A 25,453-nucleotide genomic window follows, 5' to 3' on the forward strand; every position below is an offset into this window, starting at 1 on the left:
TACTTAAAAGATTAAGTTGAATTTACTTGATAAATTAATATTGACTTTACTTACAAAACTAATTTCTTACACACAAGAAATTAAGTAGCCTATACAAAGACCAGCCTTGCTGTCATGAGCTCTCTCTCTGCCTGGTAACACGCACTGATTGAAGTCTGATGACCTCCACCTGTTCCTGCTCTGCTCTGCCTCACCCTCGTTTACCTACCAGCTGCACTGCATTCACCACTCATCATGCCCTGTATTTAAAGCCTTGCTTTTCAGTCCACACTTGTCAGATCGTCTGCAAACCCGCACCAGTTACCTGCCTGTCTTGGAAAACGACTCTGACTCTTTGCCTGTGAACCCAGACCCGCTCGACTACTTCTTTGATCTCCAGCCCCGGACTTCCCGGATCATCCAGCTCCTGCCATTGCTGCTCGGCTATTGGGGAAACACGCACACGCAGACTCTTGGAACTCCCGGAACCCCTGTAACCCCCAACCCTTAAATAAACTTTCTAACGTGACGCTTTTGTGGTCCTCGTCCTGTTTGGTGTCTGACACTTGCTTTAACTACATATTAATCTGATGCAAAAAGTTGCCTTTCCTTTTTTAAGTAGATCTGGCTCAATATTTTTATCAGTGTACTGATGCTGTAGTTATCCCACAAACTCGGGTGCTGAGCGTCGGGAGTTCTCTGCCTCCGCCTCGTTCGTTAATTGTGAAAAACGGGACACCTCGGCGGACATAGTACAGACAAGTCCTACATTATGCGAACGTCAAAAAGTCTAATTTCTCCTTTTTGAAACGGACTGTCAGAAAAGACTACATAAAGAGTACTGTATGTAATGTATGTGAGTGATGACAGTGAAGATGTGTGTGTGGGCGGGAGGGGAGTGGAGCAGTGACTGTGTGTGTGTGTGTGTAGTGGGTAGGTGGGGGCAGTGTGCTGTAGGTATGTAGAGGATGTGTGAGAAAGGCTAGGCAATCAAGGACATGGGTAGATGGAGGAGAAATCAAAAATAATAAATAAAAAGTGTGCAAAAGTTGGAGAAAGTCAGATATGTGTGTGTGTGTGTGTGTGTTTTGACGTGTGATGAAATAAGAAAATAAATAAAAGGTCTGTAGCATAGGGAGAGGGATGTAAAAGATGTACAATGCAGGCCTGTTAACTGTATGACAACAGTGGTTTATTTAAACTACATCATAAGAATTTATTTCGTCAGTCATCATGGTCATTTTAATGAGTAGGAATGAAAGTTCTGCTGTGTTTATTGCAAACAAAATTCCGCGATATCTCCCGCGAGTCACGTCAGGCAGACTGTAGCCTGCCTGTCCTGGATGAGCTGCCCTCTGTTGTAGCTCCTCCCGGCTAGCCTCTGAAGATCACGTTTACGTAGAAAGTCAGACTCAGCCGAAGTCGAACAAGCCTATTCTCTGGGAGGGCTCTGGGCCTAAGCGTCTAATTCCGCATTGAAGCTCCACACCCCAAACAGTTGGTGGCGGTAATGCACAGTTGGTATGGCAACCGCCAATACATTTAAAGAAGAATAAGAAGAAAACTGTCACTTATAAGTTATAAAACAACTAGCCTATCATATGTTATATTTCTATCTCTTTGCTAGAGGCTTGCTAGACTCTTCTCTGGCAAATTCTACTATTTTGCGTTTTTAGTGTCAAGGCCTAGCACTAATTATGTTCCTTCTCTTCTTTTGCTTCACCATCCCAGAGCCGACTCGACGTGAAGGCGTCATGTGATAGTGTTTCCGGAAACAGGAAGTAACAGGGCTAGGACACAGGACAGCTGTCTGCACAAAACAAAAATCATGAACTTACACTAAAGGGCTATTCTGTAAACATAATTTTAAATGGACGTGAAAGAAAATACAAGGTGTAATTAATACCGAGCTAACTGGTCGTGAAAACATTTAAGGTAAGTTGACTGCGATCCAAAAGCAAGCATTTTCCCGTTCTGTCGGATAGAAGACACCTCCCTTTTAGCATTATGCAATGCAATGCTTCGCTCTCTCCCCAGCTAGTCGACTATCATATAGTTGAACTGCAGTGACTGATAAAACAAGCAGTTATAGTAAATATCAAAAGTTCCCTTGTACTTGTGAAGTAATGTGCATTTCTGTTATTTGAGTGTCAAGCTCTAGGGTACAGTAAATGATTGAGACCACCAAAATGCTTTATGCGTCTCTCGCTAGTTAGCTCACTTCGGACTGGTAAATAACAGAGCTTACTTCTATCAAACATCGGCTATGTCAGTGACATATTTTTCTTTTGCCCGCATGTTGTAATCAAGTATATTGTTGCAGAATATTAAACCATCTCTCATTGAAAGCATCGTATTCTGGTCCCCTGGGGATCAATAAAGTATCTATCTATCTATCTATCTATATATCTGTCTGTATTCTGTTTCTTACAATTGCGATAAATGTTATTGGCGCTTGTTTTCAGACAGTTTACAAAGTGTCAATCCACCCCATCCCCACACACCTCCTGTTTTACAGATAAGACCAAAATGACAGCGATCAAGCATGCCCTCCAGAGGGACATTTTCACTCCCAATGATGAGCGTCTTCTCAGCATTGTCAATGTGTGCAAAGCAGGCAAGAAAAAGAAGAACTGCTTTCTTTGCGCCACAGGTAAAAGACCCATCATCTTCATCAGATTCCCTGTTGGCCTATATTAACGTCTTTATTTTTATATATATATATAAAAAGACGTTGGTGGCAGCCGTGGCCTACTGGTTAGCACTTCGGACTGCTCCCCGAGCGCCGCTGTTGTTGCAGGCAGCTCACTGCGCCGGGATTAGTGTGTGCTTCACCTCACTGTGTGTTCACTGTGTGCAGTGTGTTTCACTAATTCACGGATTGGGATAAATGCAGAGACCAAATTTCCCTCACGAGATCAAAAGAGTTTATATACTTATATTTATACTCAGTGTTGCCACAGTTACCTTGAAAAAGTAATCTGATTACTGATTACTCATTTAAAAAGTAACTTAGCTACTTTACTGATTACTTGATTTTAAAAGTAACTAAGTTAGATTACAAGTTACTTTATTAGTTACTTTCAGCAGCTGCCAACAACACCCCCAACGCCTCAACATAAAAATGATAACCGGTTTTGCCAATACTCACTAGGCCTATACTGGAAGTGCATTTTAACAGCATTGTATAGCAGACATCCCAACCTAACCTACTTAGATACTGAAATTCAGATGTGTGTTCAATAATGTCGAAGTACACCAAATAAGGAAGGCCTATTGATAGAAATTGTTATAGTAAAATATGTAGATTCTTTTCATGTAGCCTTGGCAACTAGCCATCTTGTAGGCTATAGGCCTGACTAATATGCAAATGAAATGACACTTGTTAAACTCACCTCAACAAGTCTTTTGCAATCATTGTTGCAATCATATGTTTTAATCTTTTGAGACAATTGGGTACACGTTTGTGTAGTCTGATGTGAAATGGGTCTTAAATCTTTCTTTTTGAGGGGCACTGACGCTGCCATGACTCTTATGTTCCTAGATACACTGACTGAACTGATGAATTATGTTTGGGAGAAAAGACATATAAGCACTTACACTGAAAACTGATTGATTGATTTAGCAAAACAGACCAGGATGCTCTCTGTCTTGGATGCGCTTCAGGCACAAACGCACCACTCCTCTCTCTCTCTCCCTCTCCGTTGTGTGCGCATTAAGCTATGCACACGCGATTTGAAGCAAAGATTCTAGAATCTTTGATTTGAATTCTGTTCTGGCTTGCGTGCTCTTGTTCGCTCTAGGTTCAGGGAGATTTTATGTAATTTGCGGGCGTCAGGAAGCCGCTATCAATATGTTGGAGACTCCCAAAACTTCGGGAGACGTGGGATGTCAAGCTAGACAGCACTTTGTCGCCAGCACAGAATGTACAATGTACCTTAATGTTGTCATGTTTAGGTGACACAAACTCAAAGTAATGACTGATGAAATGTGCATCTCTCTCTCCCTCCATTGTTGTTTACGTTTGTGTCGCTGCACCTGAATTGTCCTCATGCTGAAAACGTGAGCATAGCCTACATGACATTGGCATCATATGGGAGAGATATATGGTATGTAATGTTTACCTCTAGAGCCCAGATTTATCATAGGTAGGGTTGGCCACCGAAACACGGTTCTAATATGGCACCGGTGCAGACACAAACGGTAGTAACTGCATCGAATAACAACGTGGATTTCGGTGGCTCATTTCGGTGCTTAAATAGCGTTTTTTTTATTTATTTTTTTTATACCAGGCATCACTGCATGTCATGCGCCATCTCTAACATCTTGCTCTGATAGCAACGCATCCAGATACAGTTAGCTAACATATGATAAACAATGGATGTATAAACCAGAGGGGTGCACCACATAGACGAGTGGACAGTGTTCGACAGCTTGCGTGAGCCCACTGCTTACTTTAAAGCGATCGCGAGCTCCTGTCAAAATCTAGCAGTGGGCCTAACTACACACAAGCAAAAGGCTATGAAACAACATCAACAGTAGGCTAGCCTATACATTACACAATATCCTTGCTAATGCGCTAACTGACATTTATTTGAAATGTTATCAGCAAAGTTGTAAGGTGAAAACTTTATTTCACGGTGTGTTAAACAACATAATGGCATGATATTAATCTTTCATGTGCATGAGGCCCATATAGCATCACAATGAATATGAAGATCATGTTAAACGTTAGCTGGGAAAAACATAAATATGTAGGTTACATACCTGATGTCACTGAGCTGGCAAAGAGACTACGAAACCATCTCCGTACATTATCGCTAATTAAACTCAGCTGACTGGTGTTAGCGCATAGCCATAGTTGCTGTTAAAATGCCTACTAGGCTAGCGCTGGGAATCTAAACACTTCAACACCGACATGTAGCCTAACATGTTCAAAACTACTGCGTGTTATGGGTTAAGACATGAAATTTTCTTGAAGCATTTGAAAACACATTGAATTAACTGCTAAATAGAGTCCCTGTTAGATTAGCTTGCTTGCAAATGCCGTTGCCCATGACCCGGCAGTTTTATGGCAAGTGGTTTTAACATACGTTATGGCAAACTGCCTACACTGGGTAAACTTGAAAGCAGAGCTCACCATTGTGTGTGCATGCATGGCAAGTTGTTTAAACAACAAACAATGAGATATTGATAGTAAATTGAATATAACAGTTCAATTTCATGTTCAAATTTGTCTTATAGCAATAAAATGAAAAGCAATTCATGCTTTAGACCATTTTAATTTAAAACATTTTAAAAACAAAGTACCAGTTCAGGCACCGTTTCGGCACCGGCACCGTTTTTAAAAGTATCGATTTAGCACGGGTATCGGATAAAACCCAAACGATACCCAACCCTAATCATAGGCCTACTTTGCTTGACAGCAAGAAGTTGTCCTGGAAGCTAAGAGTCATTCCGTCTCCTTTCACCTTTAATCCCAGTGTTTGTGTGTGTGTGTGTGTGTGTCTGCCTGTGTGTGTGTGTGTGTGTGTGTGTGTGTGTCAGTCAATGCGCCCCCCACACACACGCACACGCACACGCACACGTACACGTATTATGTGTTTTAACAATTGTGGAAAACTCAGCTGAAGGACCGTCTCCTGAGAGGATAGCCATTTTTTCATTTTTGTTTAGCTCTTCGAAATTTGGGTAGGTGGTTTTAAATTTATGGAAAAAGGGTTGTCTTAATTTTTCATACTTTTCACAGTATAGAAGAAAGTGTTTCTGTCTCAACCTTCCCTGTCTGGCAGTGACCACATGTTCCTTCTTCTTTTGGCATCCAGGTCTTTCTATTCCAACCAGTTTCCACTGCAAGGGTGTGGTCACTGAGCCTGTACTTCAGGATTTGCCTCTGCTTTGTATCTCTGACAGAGATGAGATGCTCTGCCAATTTATAATCTCTTTTTATGGTTAGATAGAATTTCATCCTACTTTATAGTTTGGTTTCTCCAATGTTCCAAATAATCCTATTTTGCTTGCTTGGTTTTTATTGACACAAATTTGTAGTTTGGAAGCAGAACTGGTTTGAGCATATTGTGTATTAGTTGTTGTTACTGAATTAGTGAGCTTCAGTACCAGCTAGTACAGGTCACTCTTTTCTGGGTTCAGTTTCAGGGTTTTTAGTGCCACAAACTGGAGAGTGTTTTTGGGACTAGATTTCCGGTGCATCCAGAATTTTAGGAATCTTTTTTTAATAGGTATAGCCAATGGGTAACGACCTTATTCTGCTTTACATGCGTTGTTGGGTGTTTTAGTTTGAACTTTCAATACATTTCGGCAGAATTCGACATGTAGGGCTTTTGTAGGATGCTTGTCCCATGTAGTGTAGTTCTGCATACTGAGTGGACCCCAAACCTCACTTCCATATAGCGCAATAGGCTGTATTATACTGTGAAATAGTTTACACCAGATACTGACTGGTATATTTATATTGTAAAATTTGGTCGTCTGCAAAGAGCAGGAAATTAACCTCTTTTTCTTGAAGGGTTAGTCCAGGGGCTGCAGACTGTTCCAACTGCACCGCTAGTTCATTGATGTAGATGATGTAGAGTTGGAGTCAGACTGCAGCCCTGCCTTACACCACGTCTCTGTGGAAAGGGCTCTGTTTTTTTCCAATTTTCACTCTGCATTTATTGTTTGGATGCATTGACTTGATCACGTCATATGCTTTACCCCCTACACCACTTTCTAAAAGTTTGTAATGGGTATTGTGTTCGATAAGGAAGGTCATTCAAAATGCAACTAAATGCCTTCCCCAGATTACTGCTCACACATCTACCTCTGTAATTGTTTGGGTCCAGTTTGTCTCTACTTATGAATTGGGGTGATAATTCCTTCATTCCAGATGTCAGGGAAACAGCCAGAACGAGATTGAACGGCTCTCTGCAGCTCAGGTGTGCTGTATTTCTCACTCCTGATGCTATCAGGACCACAGGCTTTATTGGGTTTTAGGGATTTTAATCTTTGTGCCAATTCGAGTAATCGAGTGGATTTTGATTGTTTTTGAATATTGATTCAAAGTTTTGTGCTCAAAGTATTCCACATCTCCCAGAACTGATTTTTATTGATGGAATCTTCGATTTCATACAGTAGAGTGTTGGTGTAGCTTTGCTTTTTTCTTTTGATTGTTTGTTTGTAGCTTTTCAGGGTTTTAAAATATTCCATCCTCAAGTCTGTGTTGTGAGGATGGTGGTGTTTGAGGTTTGACAGTTGCCTCAGTTTTTTTCTGCCATTTTTACATTCTGTGTCAAACCATTTTTCATGCCTTTGTTTTGTTTGTTTTTTGGCTGTCTTTTTGTTGTTTTTAGTTAGACCAGCCTTTTTTGCAAACTTGTGACAAATCAGGTTTATTTCATGGACTGCCATGTCGATACCTTCTTTTATATTAGGGAATGATTTATTAGTGAAGTTTGTTATTTGGTTAGTTCATTCGAGGCGGGTTTAGGGCGTGTGAAAACGTTTCTGAGCTATCTGGGGCCCATCTGTTTGTTGGACTGAGTCCGTACAGCTTACTGGGTCCTGTATCAGTGTTAGTAGATTGGTTAGTCATTTTCAGAAATATATTTAGTTGGTTATGGTCTGATAGGGGAGTTTGCTGCCTGACAGTGAATGCATTGAAGTAGGATGGGTCCATGTCAGTAACTGCATAGTCCACTACACTATTACCCAGGACTGAAGATTATGTGAACTTCCCTAAAGAGTCCCCTCTGATCCTACCATTAAGTATGTACAGACCTAAGGCACGACAGAGGAGCACTAACTCTTTACCACTGCTATTAACCACACTATCTAGGTTGTTTCTTAAAAGAGAAGTTTGGTGTGATATTGACCTAAAGCAAAGTCCTTTTAGGCAAGTCCCTCCACTTGGCGGCCATATTGCAACGCTTTTTGGGCACTCATCGGGCATCCTATTCAGCAGAAATGCGCGTGCGCAAGGCTTCACGACACCAATTATGCTCCAGCGGGGGGGGGTTCACAACACATGATTGGCACGATGTCTTCACAACACACCATATGATTGGCTCAATGTATTCACATCACACCACATGATTGGCTCAATGTATTCACTTGTCGACGTTTTGCCGAGGAAGGGGTGGGATATGTGTAGACAACGGCCATATTGGCGTTACAAACTAACCCCATGCATTTCTATGGAGGATTTTTTTGAGTGCTGTGTCTCCTCATTAGAAAGTCTCTGCCTAAAGTGTGTTGAAACATGATGCCAAGTGTGAACGTTTGTCTCAGCTCATCTCGGCCTTTCCCCTGCACTCCGAAATCTGGCGCTAGTTAGCCGATGCTACCAACAGGTTTTCGATGGGGGTGCAAATGTACGCCCATGGGTGGGTTGCAAAAAGGTCTGCAGAGAAAGCGGCAAGAGAAGGCATGCTACAGCAGCCTAAAATGGGTGCCCTGAATGATGTCCACCAAAATAGCCTAGAAATTTTATTTGCTGCCCGGGCTAGTCTAGCAACTCTCCGTTGGCTTGCGAGCTTGAAAAATTAAACTTCGATAGGGCCAATCACATTGAGTCGTTAGCATAATGATTGATGGCAGAGTTGAAGCGGTTCGGTGTGAATTCCATGCTACTTGAAAACAAAGAAGGTGGATGTTGCTGTTGGCGAACAGCGTGACACGAGTTAAGATTTTAAGAAGTTGGCAAAAGTTTGAACTAGCCGCTGGTGGGAAAACGCCTGGGACTCGAGTTGTAGCGCTATCCTATTGCGTGCAGAGGGAATTTTAAAGACAACCGATTATCCCGCCCCTCGGACTGAGCACTGCGAATGGTGAGTCCCCAGACCCTACATTTTAATGTGGGTCTGGCTCGTCAGGCTAGTCCACCAATGTAAGAGGGAGTAATCAGCTGGGTAGTCAGCTGAGCAGTTAGCCAAGTTGCTGTGGCCTGACTGAACTAACGCTCTAGTACTGTATGCTCTCTATACATATATCTATGCACTCTACACTGTCACCAGTCAGTTAGAGATGGTGTGTGTATACAAAACTTGTTTGTCTTGGGGAGTTACATACACCTACCAATTTTGGTGTGTGTAGCTTAAACTATATGCCAACTATGAGACTCCATGACAAAGGGGGGCGCTAGGGAGTCTTTGGGCCAAACCCCCGCACAAGCCTTTGCCTCTGAGTATTTACTGAGGATCTTGATGTGTATTCCAAATTGTATGAGTTTTCAGCCATGGAAACCACCTCAAAAAAGGCTAAAGCAACAGAGACAACATATTTAAATTCACAGACTTAATTGATCTCAAGTGCTAAGTGAGTGAGTGTGTGAGATCACATGGGCTCAGATAGGTATGACTGGGATTGGGACAGCAAGTCTGTGAGTCCGGACTTTGGGATTGGCCCATCGTCAAATGGCTGCTGTGTCCTGCTGTGGAAATGCCCTCAAATCTAAGATTTTAAAAATTCACTGTGACAAAGTGAGGCTGAACACCCTCCCAATTTGTTTTATATGATTTTAACTTAAGAATTTGATCATTCAAAAAAAGTAAGTTTGGACCTGATACCTTTTTTCAGTTTTTTGGAATATGCCTCTGAAGTTGGGCGAAGATGTGTTTTTTTGTTTTTTTTAGCCTTAATATCTGTGAAACTAATCATCCAAGAGAGACCAAATTTTGACACACTCCGTTTCCACTCTCTGTCTTGCATTGCAGTCACCACAGAGCGACCGGTGCAGGTGAAAGTGGTCAAGGTGAAGAAGTCGGACAAGGGGGATTTCTACAAGCGCCAGATGGCATGGGAGCTGCGGGATCTCACCGAGGTGGATGCCAAAGATGCCAACAAGGTCCGAGGTCACGGTTCAGGAAGATCCCGCACATTATATCTGTATGGGCCTATCCGTCATTCATTTCACCTCTGTTGCGTGTGTTGTTTTAAATCTTCTAGGAAAACCCGGAGTTTGACCTGCACTTCGAGAAGGTATATCGATGGCTGGCAAGCAGCACAGCGGAGAAGAACTCCTTCATCTCTTGCATCTGGAAGCTCAACCAGCGCTACCTCCGCAAGAAGGTGGAGTTTGTCAATGTCAGCGCCCAGCTTTTGGAAGGTGGGACATGCCCAGACTTTTGAAATGATATTTACTGTAGACTATGTCAGGTTATGCGACAGACATAACACTAGTTAGAGAAGAGTTACATAAGGAAGCCCTTATAGTGCTTTAACCTAACCTGCTACTGTGTTTTACAGGTGCTGTCTTGCACCTTGAGCAAGTTTGATTTAGGAAATTCCAGAATTATTCTCCTCTATTCATTCATTCCAATACTACAAACTTGCTCTTTGTTTTTCCTCTGTTCTTCCTTTAAATAGGGTCTCTCTGTGGCTCCTGTGTCTAACATCTGCCCTTTTCAGCTTCATTTTAGACTATTGGACCTTTTTATTCTGCATTGATTTGTTGCGGGTTGCTCAGACACCCGTTCCTCTGTAAAGTTCGGGGGGGGGGGTTGCATGATTTGTGCTCTGTCAACAAACTCATTGATGGCTCTAAAAAGGCATATCTGAACAGAGGCCCTAACCATTTTTTTTTAGCCAACACTGTTGCACAAATCAGGGTGAACAAACATATTTCAAATTTTCTTCCTGCAGTAGGCTCTAAAGCATGGCAGACACCTTAACGCTTCAGATATTTCCTGTTGTTTGTTGTGTGATGTTGCTGAATGATCTGAAGCATGGCTCTGTGTGGCTTGTAAGGCTTAATCTCTGTTCTGTACTCTTCTCTCTAAAACCTCTCACTGGCCAGAGCTTCCTAAAGCTGAAGGTTGGTACTGCAACTCTTTACTTTTCCCTCCGTCATTGCCCCTCCAGACCTCTCATACTCCCCCACTACCTCTCCCCGTTTCCATAGCATCTCCATGTCCAGCCATCTGTCCTAAACCACCCGTTCACCGACCACACTGCACGCCATACAACCATAACAGCACTGTGGATGATTGTTTTGTGAGGGCGTGAGTGGTAAAGGTCTGTGTGTATGGATCTTGGTTGGCTTCTGTGCAATGTGTGTATTAATTGTGTGCGTGTGCTTGTGTGTGTGTGTGTGCGTGCGTGTGTGTGTGTGTCATCCCCAGAGTCCGTTCCGAGCAGTGAGAGCCAGAGTGTTGCGGGCGGCGACGAGGACGCCCTGGATGACTACCAGGAGCTGAACACCCGTGAGGAGCAGGACATTGAGGGCATGATGGAGGTGTGCGAGTACGCCATCTCCAACGCAGAGGCCTTCGCTGAGAAACTCTCCAAAGAGCTGCAAGTGCTGGATGGGGTGAGTGGAACAAAAACCCACCTAGACCTGCTGGCATGAGCAGCAACCACTGGCAAAGGTGATGGGATCTGGGTAAAGCCATCACATGGTGAAATAAAAGATTATTTATTTCTGCTCCGTTTCAACCCACTTTGGTGAAATTTCACCAACTTAAGACTCCGACACACCATCCCAGCAACATTACGGATACAGTCCCTTAGCAACATCCTAGATACCATCCTTGCAAAATCCTGGAAGTTGCTAGGGTGGCATCACAAGCCGGTGGAATTTCACCATGTAATGCGTTTTCCCAGATCCCATTACAAAGGTGAAAAAACCACATCCAGGATAGTGGCGCACAGGCAAGTGAGGGTTTGAGGTGTTTGGATCAAGGATGAGAACATGGGGGCTGAATCCGCATTCAGTCAGAAAGGAGGAGGCAAGCAGCGTTCTAATGAAAAGATACCATGGTATGTTAATGAAATCCAGCGACTTGTAGCTGTTATGAGCCAAATAGCTCTTGGCAACACAAAATGTCATGGAACAAAGGTAAACTAATTTCAACGTTTGAGGCATCAAGCAATGGGCAGCAACTAAATCACTGTATGTTTGAATGAGGCTTTAGAGAGGGTAAGTGTCAGCTGTAGGAGAGGGGTAAAGAACAGGCCTAATAGGGATTATATAACTATACATAATAATGTATTTATGTAGATTTAAAATTTGAGTGGCTTTTGGCTGCTATGATTAGGCTGCAAGTTGTCATTTTCAATCTGCTCCATCTTAGCTCCTGTTTTTATTGACTTCTCTCTCTTACACTCTCTCTCTCTCACACACACTCTCTCTCTCTCTCTCCCATGGACCTGGCTCCCCTCAGGCAAACATTCAGTCCATCATGGCGTCAGAGAAGCAGGTGAGCATGCTGATGGATCTGCTGGACGAGGCCCTGAGGGAGGTGGACACCATCGAGGGCAAGCTGAGCAGCTATGAGGAGATGCTCCAGAGCGTCAAGGAGCAGATGGACCAGATCTCCCAGAGCAACCGCCTCATCCAGATCAGCAACTCCAACAACGGCAAACTCCTGGACGAGATCCAGTTCCTGGTGGTGAGGTGTCGCTCTTGAACTTGGGGGAGGGGAAGGGCAGGCACTTTTGGAATATGCTTGTAGGACGTAGACTCTTGTTTCTCATTTGCTGGGTTTTTTCACTCTGGTTTGAATGTTAAAATTACCTAGCCAGTACCCTAGTGTGCATGATTTATTGCAAAGCTTGCTAGTTAATATGAACATGCATCAATCTGAGAGAAGTGGTCTTGCATTTATCAATATTATGTAAGCCTGTAAGCAACTTTATAAGGAAAGGGATTCGTAGCCAAAGGCTAAAATTGATATTACCAATATCAAGTTAATGTTACAAATGTATGGCTACATAAATTCTTTAAATGGTTCTGGTCAACAATTAAATATCTAAAATTTCACAATGGAGGATGTTTTAGTTGGCTAATTTTAGAAGGTGCGCTGCAGGCGCCTATGAGGCACCGCAGGCCGCAGGCGCCTATGAGGCACCGCAGGCCGCAGGCACCGTGTTGGAGACCACTGTTAAAGTGTACTCTTTGATTCTCTGTTGTCCTAGAGAAGCAGGTACAGGCACATTTGTCTCTTTATTGTTGTTTCTTCTCCTAAGTAAAATATTTCCAGTATCTACAATCTCTGGATGTTTGCAGAACCATATGGACCTGTCCAGAGGACACATTCGGGCCCTTCAGGAGGGTGACCTGTCCTCCCCCAAAGGCATCGAGGCCTGCATCAACGCGTCGGAGGCCCTGCTGCAGTGCATGAACGTGGCTCTCAGGCCAGGTGTGTCTACCTCTCCCTTCTACTGTCTGTTCTCTCCCAACCCTTCAGCAGGGGAGTTTTGAACATTCTAACAGAAGATTCTAGACTGCAACAATGTAAGGTTCTAAAATTCCATGTAGAATTCTATGAACCCAGATATTCTTAGGGCGGGGATCACATCAGCCTGCGGCAAGCGGCAGCATCAGCAGCAAACGTAACGCAACGCTTAGACCATAATAAGTTTTATCTCGTTCCTAAGCAACACAAACGTTTGTCAATTGAATATGCTCGCATTGCGCTTTGAAAGTGGAACCAAGTTCAACGCTCAGCTTGTTCAACGCTAGCGTTACGCCAGTGTTGCCACGGTTCCACTGCCGAACCATAGAGAACAATAGGAAACCTGCCGCTTGCCGCTGGCTAATGTGATCCCCGCCGGCTGTTAAAGGATGTTTAAGGGTTAAACGGCCAAAACAACATGCCGATTTGGGGTTATGGTTGGGCTTTATGGTATTTGGCAGTGGTGTGCTCACGTGTGTGGTCTGTGTTTGTTAAAAACGGCTTCCTGTAGGTCACGATAAGCTGGCTGCGGTCAAGCAGCAGCAGATGCTCTTCAGTGAACTGAGAGACAATTTCGCCCGGCGCCTCACCAACCACCTCAACAACGTGTTTGTACATCAGGTACACACACACACACACACACACACACACACACACACACACACGTGTGACCTTTTCACCTGCCACCCACTGAAATGGTATATGAAGAGAGAGTATCATCTTTTATAGAAGCTACATTCCTTCATAGCTTCATGGGTCACTAGCGCTACCAACCGCCAACCAGTCACTCAGGTAATTTGACTATGTACAGTATCTGACCAATTCCACAATGTCCTGGGGCCTTCAAGAGGGATGAATTTAGTCTTGTTTTACAATGTAAGTGTATACATATTTGGCGTTTGAATGTTCCTTGTTTCTCCATTGGTTGTCTGTACTTCTGTCTTTCTCTTTTTATTGGCTGTTTTTCTTCTCTGTCCTGAATCTGATTGGTCTCTTGTCTCCTGCTCCACGTGTTTTGATTGGCCGCCTTGCCTCGCTCTGTTACCCCACATCACGCAACTCTGTGCTCTTTCTCTCTGTCTCTGTCTCTGTGTCCCTCTGTCCCCCTTGTCAGTTCAACCACTTCAGTCACTTCAAAATGACCATCCCTCAGTTCTATAGGTCCTCCTGTCTGTCACTCCCAGTGAGTACACCTGTCCAGCACCCGCCCCCTCCGACGTAACATGTGACCGCACTTCCTCCTCGTCTAACCATGCCCACCACCCCAACCCAAACCCCTTCATTCAATGCCCTGGTTTCCCCTGAAGAGCATGGCTTGTGCTCATGAAGACCTAACTTGTTCTCCTCCATCTAAGGAACTCAAATATTTATTTAAAAAAAAGCTTTTTTCACCTTAAGTCTTTAATTAACCCAAACGTGCAACCCCCTCTCATCGTTGTCAACTCATTTTAGCACCATTGTAGCACCCCCTTGTGGCTGGGAGGTACAAAGCACTGCGCTTTTTTGTGTGCATTTTGAATGAGTTTGAGGTATGATTTGCGTGTGTGTGTGTGTGTAAGAGAGAGAGTGAGGTGTTTGCACTTGGGATAGGTTCGACGCTCTGCCTGTGCACTCAGCATGTTGCGTTCTAGCCAGGCAAGTGCACAAGACACCTGTGACCCAAAGACCCGAGGAGGACCCATCATCCCAGCACTGCTTTGTTGAACACACCCTAGCCCTCAGCTCTTGCTCTGACTGTGAACAGTACAAAGACAAGTGCTGAGAAATGAAACCATGTGCAGTAGGTTTCTATGATAATAAATGTCATAGGGTTCACTGTTCCCCTTTTAGTTGGTTGTCATCAGGAGGTTACTTTATGATATTGTGATGGTGTCTAGTGTGACTAATCAGCATCTTCTTGCACCAGATAAAGCTTTTGACCAAACCAGCTCTTTAAGTTTATCATAACACCAATCCCTAGCCTTGACATGTAGTGTGCGTGTGCGTGTGCGTGTGCGTGTGCGTGTGCGTGTGCGTGTGTATGTGTGTGTGTGTGTGTGTGTGTGTGTGTGTGTGTGTGTTTCTTTGCATGTAATTGGTTTGTTTATGGATAGCTGGGTTTGCTACTGGTTTTGGTAGTTTGGTGTTGTTTGGTATAGTTGTGTGTGATGATGATGTTTGGGTTTTTTGTTTGTGTGTCAGAGTGTGTGTGTGTGTGTGTGTGTGTGTGTCTACAAGCCCAGGCGCCTGTTAAACCCTCCCCCCTCCCCTCTCCTCCCCCCAGGGCCACGACCAGAGCTCCACGCTCACCCAGCACACGCCGGACCTGGCACTGCCCAAACACAGCCCCCTGCACCGGGACCTGCTGCGCTACGCCAAGCTCATGGAGTGGCTCAAGAACACCCAGAGGGAGAAGTACGACGGCCTGTCCAGGGTAAGAGCCTTCCTCTTCCTCATCGCCTCTAGCTCACAACCACCATCCTCATCCTCAAGATCGTCGTCATCTTCGCTCTCGTTGTCATCTTCAGATCCCCTACAAGCCTCAGATATTGCAGTCAATGATGTACACTGTTCATTTATAGCCATCACTATTAAACATACTTGCCATGGTTCAGTATGCAGTGCATTTCATCCCACACTCCTACCTCCAATATGCTTTCAGAGGATTCAAAATGCTAAAAAAATACTTGACAAACCAATGGGCTACTTGCACGAAGGCCTCTTATATGCTTGTTTGTTTGTTTTCCGGTGAAGCCAGGTGTGTTTGAACCTGCCACTATGTAATTAGTGTCACAGTCAACAGACCCAGTTGAGTGTACCTGGTGATTCAGCATGTAACGATAAAGAAGGATTTATGCATGTGTTAATTTTTTTATTATTGGGCAAACAAGATATTCCGTGTCATAGTGAAGATGTAAGGATGCAGAATATAACACAAGATGCCGTTACAACATAGTTAATGCTCAAACAGAAAAACAAACGAGCGCACTGACAGCCTTTTGTGCAAGTAGCCCATTGTTAAGCATCCCATTTGAGCCTATGAGCTTCCCATTGCCTTATGAGCTTACCATGGTTTGTAAACTTGGAAATAGTAGCACAACCGTTTGCCCAGCATTTCTCCTCACTTTGTGAGCAATGATCTTTTTCTTTCGTTGTTGCTAATGTTTTATATTTCCTCTGTTTCTCATATTGTAGACCTATGTTGATTACATGTCCAGATTGTATGAAAGGGAAATCAAAGACTTCTTTGAAGGTGCCAAAATCAAAATGGCTGGCACTACCAAGGAGGCGAAGGGGAAGTTCGGTAAGGATTTTAAAATATGTGTGTGTGTGTGCATATGTGTGCGCGTGTGTGTATGTCTGTTCACTTTGAAAGTATTTGTGTGTAGTTCCCCTGCTATGACATAAAGAACCCACTATAATGTGTCATCAGACGCTTTATGTTTGTGTGCTTTATGTGGCCATAAGTGGTATGAGTCAGTGTGTTTTTCTTTTCTTTTAACATATGACACATTGTTGTTCATCGTCTCATGCAGTCCATGTCTGTACTTTTAGTTATAAATGCTGCAGTGTACTTATATCTGTGTTAGTGAGTGAGACAGTAAGGCAGCTGTCTGTGTGCACTGTGCTACATGTCTGTAGTTGGGCTTCCATACAACGATTTATTGTGCTTTTTGAATATTTAAATCCTAAAGAAATCTTGACTTGAAACGTTTGAAATGCGCATAATGGCTTTCAAAGCAAATAAAGTCCAATTGATTGACCAGAGGAGGGTGGATTAGCTCACGATTTGCTAAAGAGGTAATGCGACCGAGGTTGATAGCAACGGGTTTTAATCGCATTAAATTGCATTCGTTGCAATTTTATTAGCCATTTCCATAAACATTGCCTTAAAACTTGAACAACCTCTAGTTTGTATCGGACAGCTGTTCATAGATCCTCCTTTGATTTGGAGTTTCCATTTCCATAACACAGCAGATGGAGGTGCTCTTTTTTGTGATTTTACTTTACTTTACTTTATTTAATTATTTATTTTACAAATTGTTCTAAAACCATGTGACTGAGTGGGATGGAACCCCAGCTGATGTGTCTGTCTGTGTCTGTGCATTGTGCTGTGCTGGCATGCCCCGCTTGGCTGCGATCAGGAGGCTACATGTATTGGAAATCTAGAATAGGAACGGAAGTGGGAGTAAAGTTGCAATATGTTGTTTTTGTTGTCAAAACAATTCTCAATAAGTTGGACCCTGTACGATGATAAAAGGCCAAATCTCACAACGCCTGAGTACATCGCATAAATTGTATACATTATATACATTATATACATTTATTATAAATCTAAACCTACCTAAATATTCTCCTTTTCTCAATGCAAACTTGATATTGCAACTTTGAATACATGTAGCATTCAGATATTTTTTTACACAGGTTTCATTTAGACAGATATCACCATTACATTTGATATGGCTCTCTCATACCCACACCCAATGTTTCTGTAATGCCACAACAGAAAAAACAATACATCCTTCAGCTGTCTGCAACCGTTTTACTGGGTGTTTGTTTTCACCTGCACTTTTTAAACAACTCTCTATCTCCCCCTGCTGGTAAGCTTTAGAATGGCAGAAGGTTTATTCTCTGCATGCTGTATTCAGAATTTCCGGTGCATCTTTCTTTTTTTATTATTACCCCTAAAACTCTGAGAAAAGCAACCTTTTTGGCCACTGCAGCGCATGTCAGTGTTCGACCTATGACCTATAACCTTTTGACGTGTGTGTCCCCCCCCCACCCCATGCCTACCTACCCCTTGCCACCCACCCTTCCCCTCACTGCATGCCCTATGCCTAACGAGTCTCTGTCTCTGGTGCCTGCCTTTTCTAACCTTCTGCCAGCCACGCTTCCGCGGAAAGAGAGTGCTCTCAAACAGGAGGTCGAAAGTAAGTACCACACACAAACACGCTTTTACTCTCACACAGACATATATACACACACACACACACACTTTTCACACACACGCATACATACACAGGCTTCTGAACACACAAGCATGGTAAATAGTTACCGGTTTGATAAACACATTTAAATTCATCTTTACCCCTTGAATTGATGGTACCAAAGGCAAATCGACTTCACTGAAGGGCTCTTACTGTAATTGCTTATTTTCTAGACATCACAGTTAGTTATCACAGAAATGCAGAACATAACTGTCGTATATGCTTTATGTATTAGTCTCTGCACCACACCAAATGCGCAGACTTTAGCCTGTAGAATTAGCCAGTGCTGCCAAACAAACATGAAATCACACACTGAAGTGTTTGTCTGTCTGTGAGACACCATAGATATTACTCACGGACAAAGTCTAGCTGGTGCATACTATTTATCTATGTAGAATAAGAAACCATCCCATACACCACAGGTTTACCAAATATAAGCATAAGCAAACCAATTCTAAACACTCTGGGCACTTCCTGTCTTTGATAACCAGATCAAAGGGCATGCTCTTAGCACATGTGGCTCAGCTGTCAGGCACAGGGTTCAGTCATGTGAATGGCAGACTAACATCAAAACACCTATGAACGTCAGGCTCTGTTTGCTTTCAACTATTGGCAGATCCATAGAACACATCTCTACTCTATTGTCTTATTGGTTTTAATTGTAATGATATAATTATCTATTAACATAGTCGTTGCTTGCTTCTTTTGGTGATAGATGTTTGATCAATAGCCTACTGCAGCAGTTGATTGCAAATGGAGGGCGTATTTTCAAAGGTGTTTTCAATTAATTTGGTCATAAAGACTGAGCTAGCAAGATCAGACAATGCTAGGACAAGCCTGGCTTTATCTGTTATCTTATATTTCTTAATTCTACTCTTGTGAAACCCACCTTCCGGGCTTCTCTCAGAGTGTGACTTGAGTTGTTGTTCTTCCCAACCCACGGCGTGGCGAGCCTGCACGGCAGTTCGGGTAAGCTGACGGGCTCCACATCGAGCCTGAACAAGCTGGCAGTGCAGAGCTCCAGCAGCCGCCGCTCCCAGTCCTCCTCCCTGCTGGACATGGGCAACATGTCCGCCTCCGACCTGGACGTAGCCGACAGGACTAAGTTCGACAAGGTAAACATACCATGCCGTGGCTTTGGTCTTTCTACCAGGTTTTCATACACATTGTGTGTGTGTGTGTGTGTGTGTGTGTGTGTGTGTGTGCCCCCCCATATTTGGGTCCAGAGCTACAGTACCAGTTGCTAAGCATCCTTATTCTGAACATGTCTCATCATGAGTGGAAACTGCCTGATATCTGTGAGTCAGTGACAATATATGAGTCAGTGTTTTCACGGAGGCCATAAAGTGAATCAGTGTGTTCTGTGATGCACTCTGCCCACACTGTCCACTCCTCCCTGCAGATCTTTGAGCAGGTCCTCAGCGAGTTGGAACCTCTGTGTCTGGCCGAGCAGGACTTCATCATCAAATTCTTCAAGCTGCAACAGCAGGTTCCCCTGGCCCAGGTGTGTGTCTGTTTCGTTTTGTCTGTCTGTCTATCACATACGGGAGTGCATTCCTGCGTGTGCGTGTATGTGTATGTGTGTGTCTGACTTGCATTTCTGGAAATGAGAATGATTTAGGCATTAGTGTATCCCCAAATTATAACCAATAATATTCCTCATTCGCACCACCATACGGCTCTTCTTCAGGCCGAGGTTGATGACACCGATGGAAGCGCTTCCTCCAGGGCCTCTGCCAATGAGCACAGGCACTCCATCTCATCGGAGTGAGTAACACGTACACACACACAGGAACACATTTTCGCACACATGTACACATACACACACACACACACATAGAGGCACGCTTGTGCACACATATCTGAAGCCAAAGTGCCTCAGTCAGTTGCAGCCACCTCTAAGGCCGTTTGACTAGACACACACACACACACACACACACACACACAGCTGGTCCTCATCACATATTATCTCCACACTTGGCCCAGCAAAATGGGATCCCACTTCCTTATGTCTCTGCTGGGTTCAGAACAGCACATATGTCTCCTCATATGTTTCCTGTTGTTGTCTTTCTCTGTTCTCGCTGGGGCGGTTAGCACAGCTTATCAAGGCTATCACTCTGGACTGCTGCCAGCTGTATGTGCTGTGTACTACTTCTGTGTCAAACTAGACCATTATCTTTGTGTTTATGTTTACTTATTCCAAAGCGAAATACAGCAATCACTGCTTTTGATGCTATTTAAATTTAATCTTTGTGTGTGTGTGTGTGTGTGTGGGGGGGGGTGTTCCTACCTACCTGTGGTTTCTGCAACTGCTCCTCGTAATGCAACCTCTCCTCCACCAGGCGAGACATGGTGCGCCTGATGATGAACAAGATCTTCCAGAGCATCGAGACGGAGCTGAACAGCCTCATCGCGCTGGGCGACAAGATGGACAGCTTCCACTCGCTCTACATGCTGGTGAAGATGAGCCACCACGTGTGGACGGCCGAGAACGTGGACCCGGCCTCCTACCTCAGCACCACGCTGGGCAATGTGCTGGTCACTGTCAAGAGGAACTTCGACAAGTGCATTGTGAGTCTCCTCTCCGTGTCCCTGCAGCATCGGGTCAACTAACAGGCTTTTGGCTGTATGGCTTAAGTGCAGACCAGTGCCACATATCCTCTTTTTACGTTTTTTTTTTAATTGTAAGCTTCATTGACCTTGACTGCAAAGCGCTTTGGTTGTTTTTTTTTTAAATGTGGTATATACAGTCGTATGCAAAAGTTTGGGCACCCCTCTGAGATTTCATGACAATTTGCTCTTCCTTTATAATAGAAGATCACAGCAACAAGATTTGTTTTCCTACAAAGATGCAGACGTTTGAGTGTTTTCCAGACCAAAATTCTTAGAGTATCATTACATAGTTTTATTATAATAAAATACAATGCAAAATATGGGATGTGCAAAAGTTTGGGCACCCTTTTAATAGCATTCATTTCAAGACCTGTACGGATTTATAGCTGACAGGTTGCAGCACAAAACTGCTTTGATTAGCTCGTTAGACCTTCAATTACAAAGACAGGTGGAACTAATCATGAAAAAGGCTATTTAACATAGGTAATAGCTGGCTGTGCTTGTCCTAGGTTCTTTCTTAGAGAGTGGCAACATGGGGACCTCAAAACAACTCTCCACTGACCTGAAAGCGAAGATAATCCAACATTATGAATTAGGAGAAGGGTACAAAAAAATTATCTGACAGGTTTAGACTGTCTGTCTCCCACAGTCAGAAATGTAGTTGTGAAATGGAAGGCCACAGGAACAGTCCGTGTGAAGGAAAGATGTGGTAGGCCGAGAAAAATAGGGGAAAGGCACAGGCGAAGGATGGTTAAAATAGTCACAGAGAAACCACAGACCACCTCCAGAGAACAACATCTGGCTGCTGATGGTGTAGTTGTTCACAAAATGTGCTGGAGTTCTCAGTTCTCTAAAGACAAACCTATAGCCTTCGCTTATTTGTTTATTTGTTGACTTTATTATTCACATTCCCATTCGCAGTGTGCAAGTGTGCTAGTCCTCCTGGGGTGACGTTAGTCTTTATTCTTGAACTCATTAGAAGTACCATTACACTGGATGACTGGAGCTACCTCCCGATGCAATGTGTGGTTACATTCCATGCCAGCATAGCATCTATTTCGACACCATTAGTCCTTGCTGTCTTGTCAGGGTTTTCTTTCCTCTCCTCCTCAGCAATTGCAGATCAGGCAGATGGAGGAGGTGAAGATCTCGAAGAAGAGCAAGGTCGGCATCCTGCCCTTCGTCACAGGCTTCGAGGAGTTCGCCGAGCTGGCCGAGACCATTTTCCGAAACGCCGAGCGGCGAGGCGACCTGGACAAGGCCTACAGCAAGCTGATTAGAGCGGTCTTCCTGAATGGTGAGGAGGCTGGGCATTCATGGCAGAGCTGGACCGAGCTAAGCATATTCTCTAAGATTGGATATATTATTCATTATGTCATTTCACACCTATTTAAGTGCACAGTGTAACATCTGTAAGTCAAGTACAGTGATTCAGCTGAAAACGATCAACAGTCACATTTGCACACGTACTGTGCTGCTCCCATATGGACTAAATATTTTTACTAGAAAAAATAAACCTACTGGTTCTCGGCAGCATCGTAGGGTTTCGATTGAGATCTTTTGCATGTCTTGACCACCCTGGTGTGTGGGTGTGGGTGTGGGGGTGTGTGTGTGTGTGTGGGGCGCCCTGCAGTGGAGAAGGTGGCCAACGAGAGCCAGAAGACCCCGCGGGACGTGGTGATGATGGAGAACTTCCACCACATCTTCTCCACGCTGTCGCGCCTCAAGATCTCGTGCCTGGAGTCGGAGCGGCGCGAGGCCAAGCACAAGTACACCGAGCACCTGCAGTCCTACGTCATCACCTCACTGGGACAACCACTGGAGAAACTCAACGTAAGACAGAGAGACAGAGAGAGAGAGAGAGAGAGAGAGAGAAAGAGAGGGAGAGAGAGGGGAAAGGGGAGATGTAGAAAAGAGACAATGAGAGAAAAACAAGGGAGGGAGGGGAAGATTAGCAACATCACAATCTGGTTGCCATTGCACACAGTTGAACATTGTTGAGTACAGATGTTTTACTTGGTGTACTGAGATGTACATAGATATGGGCTATGTGATTAGGTTTAAGGAGTAAGGCTAATATTCGCCAGTGTGGTGGTGTACAAAACAGTTCTGTTATGTGATAAGATAAGACTTTATTAACAGCCAGGGAAGATGGGTCCAGCAATAATAATATTGAATATTAAATAATAAACTATTGAAAAGAAGAGAATAGTGCACACAGAGCCTAAATAATAACAGTGCAGTGCTTTATGACAGTGGTATTATAGAGCCTAAATAATAACAGTGCAGTGCTTTATGACAGTGGTATTATAGAGCCTAAATAATAACAGTGCTTCATGACCGTGGTATTATAGAGCCTAGATTATAACAGTGCAGTGCTTTATGACAGTAGTATTATAGAGCCTAAATTATAACAGTGCTTCATGACAGTGGCATTATAGAGCCTAAATAATAACAGTGCAGTGCTTTATGACAGTGGTATTATAGAGCCTAAATAATAACAGTGCTTCATGACCGTGGTATTATAGAGCCTAGATTATAACAGTGCAGTGCTTTATGACAGTAGTATTATAGAGCCTAAATTATAACAGTGCTTCATGACAGTGGCATTATAGAGCCTAGATAATAACAGTGCAGTGCTTTATGACAGTGGTACTATAGAGCCTGATGGCAGATGGAATGAAAGACCTGCGGTAGCATTCCTTCTTACAAAATGGATGGTTGACAAATATAGTGTCTCATTGGAGTATTATACATGGAGTGACTGTTTTCTGTGTTGATTGCTGGTGTGTGTTTACAGCACTTCTTTGAGGGGGTGGAGGGGCGTGTGGCTCAGGGGGTGCGTGAGGAGGAGGTGAGCTATCAGCTGGCCTTCAGCAAGCAGGAGCTGCGGAAGGTCATCAAGGAGTACCCCGGCAAAGAGGTGAAGAAGGGTCTGGACAACCTCTACAAGAAGGTGGACAAACACCTGTGTGAGGAGGAGAGCTTGCTGCAGGTGAGTTCAGGGGACGTTTAGTCACTTAGTTCCCGAGTCTGAATGTAATAAGTCCCTGTGCACACTGACTTCTCCGTTGGGCGGGTTCCATTTGATGCATTTAGTTTAAAGGTATTGCTTGTCAATGCTATTGATTGTCTTAAACCAAACCTTTCATAAATTAAAGCAAAACTCTCACCAAAATGCACACAGGGTTCACTAAAAAGAAAGATTCTGGACAACTCACTTCTTGAATAGCAAGATGGCGGCGAGCAGAAAAACCATGAAAGTGTTTTAAAACCTTTCTTTTAGTAAACGCTGTGTACACAAACAATGTTCTCAATGATCGAGTTCATGTGTAGAGACACTGGTGATACTTCGATCAAAGTTTCATGTTGTGTCGACCCTTCTTAGTGTTTAAAAAAATAGAGATTTTGATGCGATCATGCATCAAAATAGTGCCCCTAGGACTCCCATTCAAAAGACCATTTGATCTGAAAACGACAATACGGTCAAGCTTAAAAGTGGCGCTTCGGACGAAATTATGCTTTTAAATGAAAGTTTGACTCCGGTACATTGACAAAAAAAAAAACCTAGTTTGTATTTTGGCAAGAGTTACACTTTAACTTCTGTCTGTCTGCCTACTTAGTGGTTACACCACACTGCTTGCTTTTCTGCACAAGCAACACTGTGCATGCACTTCTATTTTTGCGATAATGTTCTCAAACTTGGACCCTTGAGGTGAAGGCTTAAGACATTTGTGTGTGTTATTTTTGTGATGTGTTCCTTTGCTTTGGGTGAATTCAATTATACAGGAAATTCCATGTCAGATACTGTATGTAACTTGTGGTGGGGGTTGCTGTAATGTCTCTTTTCTCCATTAGGTGGTGTGGCACTCCATGCAGGATGAGTTCATCCGGCAGTACAAGCACTTTGAAGGGCTGATCGGCCGCTGCTACCCCGGCTCTGGAATAACCATGGACTTCACCATTCAGGACATGCTGGAGTACTTCTCTAGCATCGCACAGTCTCACTAAATCTCACTAAGTCTCTTTCTCTCTCTCACACACAGAAACATACACAGTTTCTTCTCTCTCTCTCTCTCTCTCTCTCTCTCTCTCTCTCTCTGTCTTCATGTATTGCATAACACATACAGAACACGCTCAATGCAAACACAGAATGGTGTGACCTTGAACCTCCTGTAAAGAAATGGAAGGATACAGGTTGATATGAGTTAGACTGTAAGTACTCTACTACATCTGCCTTGTATATACTTCAGTGTCTAATGAGTTTCCTGCTTTAGAACCCATTGTGTAAATTACTGAAATGTTGTTGATGACCGTTTAATTTTTGTTTTGAGTTAACATTGATTGAACCCAAAATCTCTTGCAAACTGACTGAAAATGAGTGTGTGCTTATGTGTGTGTGTGTGTGTTACATTGGAACACTAGATTTGTTCTTTCATCACTGCAGGAAAAATGCTTCAGCGTTCATTTTTTGTCACAAACTCTTCAGTTGATCGTATGGTTACTGATATTATTGTATCTTGGTGTGCCTGCACTGTAAATCAGGAAATGGACTTCACCTGCAAATCTCTCTAAAGTGACTGATTAAATATTGCTTATTCTGGTTACATCTTTTGCTTAGTTTTGTTATATGACCCTATGTGCTATTGCTAAACAAAATAATGCCAAATGTCAAATAAATAATGTCATATTTGTCTGTAATTTGTTATTGAGAGTTGTATT

At 43.5% G+C, this 25,453-nt stretch overlaps 1 protein-coding gene across 5 annotated transcripts; it reads left to right on the forward strand.

Annotated features, from left to right (window-relative positions):
- Positions 1-1,722: 1,722 nt before the first annotated feature.
- exoc1 (exocyst complex component 1) lies at positions 1,723-25,432 on the forward strand. 5 transcript variants are annotated; one of them, XM_048252182.1, is made up of 21 exons: positions 1,723-1,914; positions 2,498-2,632; positions 9,690-9,820; positions 9,922-10,081; positions 10,772-10,789; positions 11,097-11,284; positions 12,138-12,365; positions 12,983-13,115; positions 13,663-13,772; positions 14,266-14,334; positions 15,415-15,564; positions 16,326-16,434; positions 18,017-18,061; positions 19,061-19,233; positions 19,521-19,622; positions 19,809-19,885; positions 20,461-20,689; positions 21,845-22,028; positions 22,365-22,564; positions 23,532-23,726; positions 24,590-25,432. In XM_048252182.1, the coding sequence occupies exons 2-21, from the start codon at positions 2,509-2,511 to the stop codon at positions 24,740-24,742; spliced, it is 2,778 nt and encodes a 925-aa protein (XP_048108139.1). In that variant the 5' UTR covers positions 1,723-1,914; positions 2,498-2,508; the 3' UTR covers positions 24,743-25,432. The 5 variants fall into 5 exon arrangements, with proteins under 5 accessions (XP_048108139.1, XP_048108141.1, XP_048108140.1 ...); XM_048252184.1 differs by lacking the exon at positions 18,017-18,061 and having other exon boundaries at positions 1,724-1,914; positions 16,326-16,432; positions 19,059-19,233; XM_048252183.1 differs by lacking the exon at positions 10,772-10,789 and having other exon boundaries at positions 1,724-1,914.
- Positions 25,433-25,453: the final 21 nt, after the last annotated feature.

This window comes from Alosa alosa, chromosome 9 (genome assembly GCF_017589495.1).
Source record: "Alosa alosa isolate M-15738 ecotype Scorff River chromosome 9, AALO_Geno_1.1, whole genome shotgun sequence".
NCBI lineage: Eukaryota > Metazoa > Chordata > Actinopteri > Clupeiformes > Clupeidae > Alosa > Alosa alosa.

Excerpts from the sequence above, each read along its gene's own strand:
- exoc1 (XM_048252182.1), top strand. The coding sequence starts at position 2,509 with ATGACAGCGATCAAGCATGCCCTCCAGAGGGACATTTTCACTCCCAAT. Across the intron at positions 20,690-21,844 it reads GGAACTTCGACAAGTGCATT|CAATTGCAGATCAGGCAGAT; the intron begins GTGAGTCTCCTC and ends TCTCCTCCTCAG. Across the intron at positions 22,029-22,364 it reads TAGAGCGGTCTTCCTGAATG|TGGAGAAGGTGGCCAACGAG; the intron begins GTGAGGAGGCTG and ends GGCGCCCTGCAG.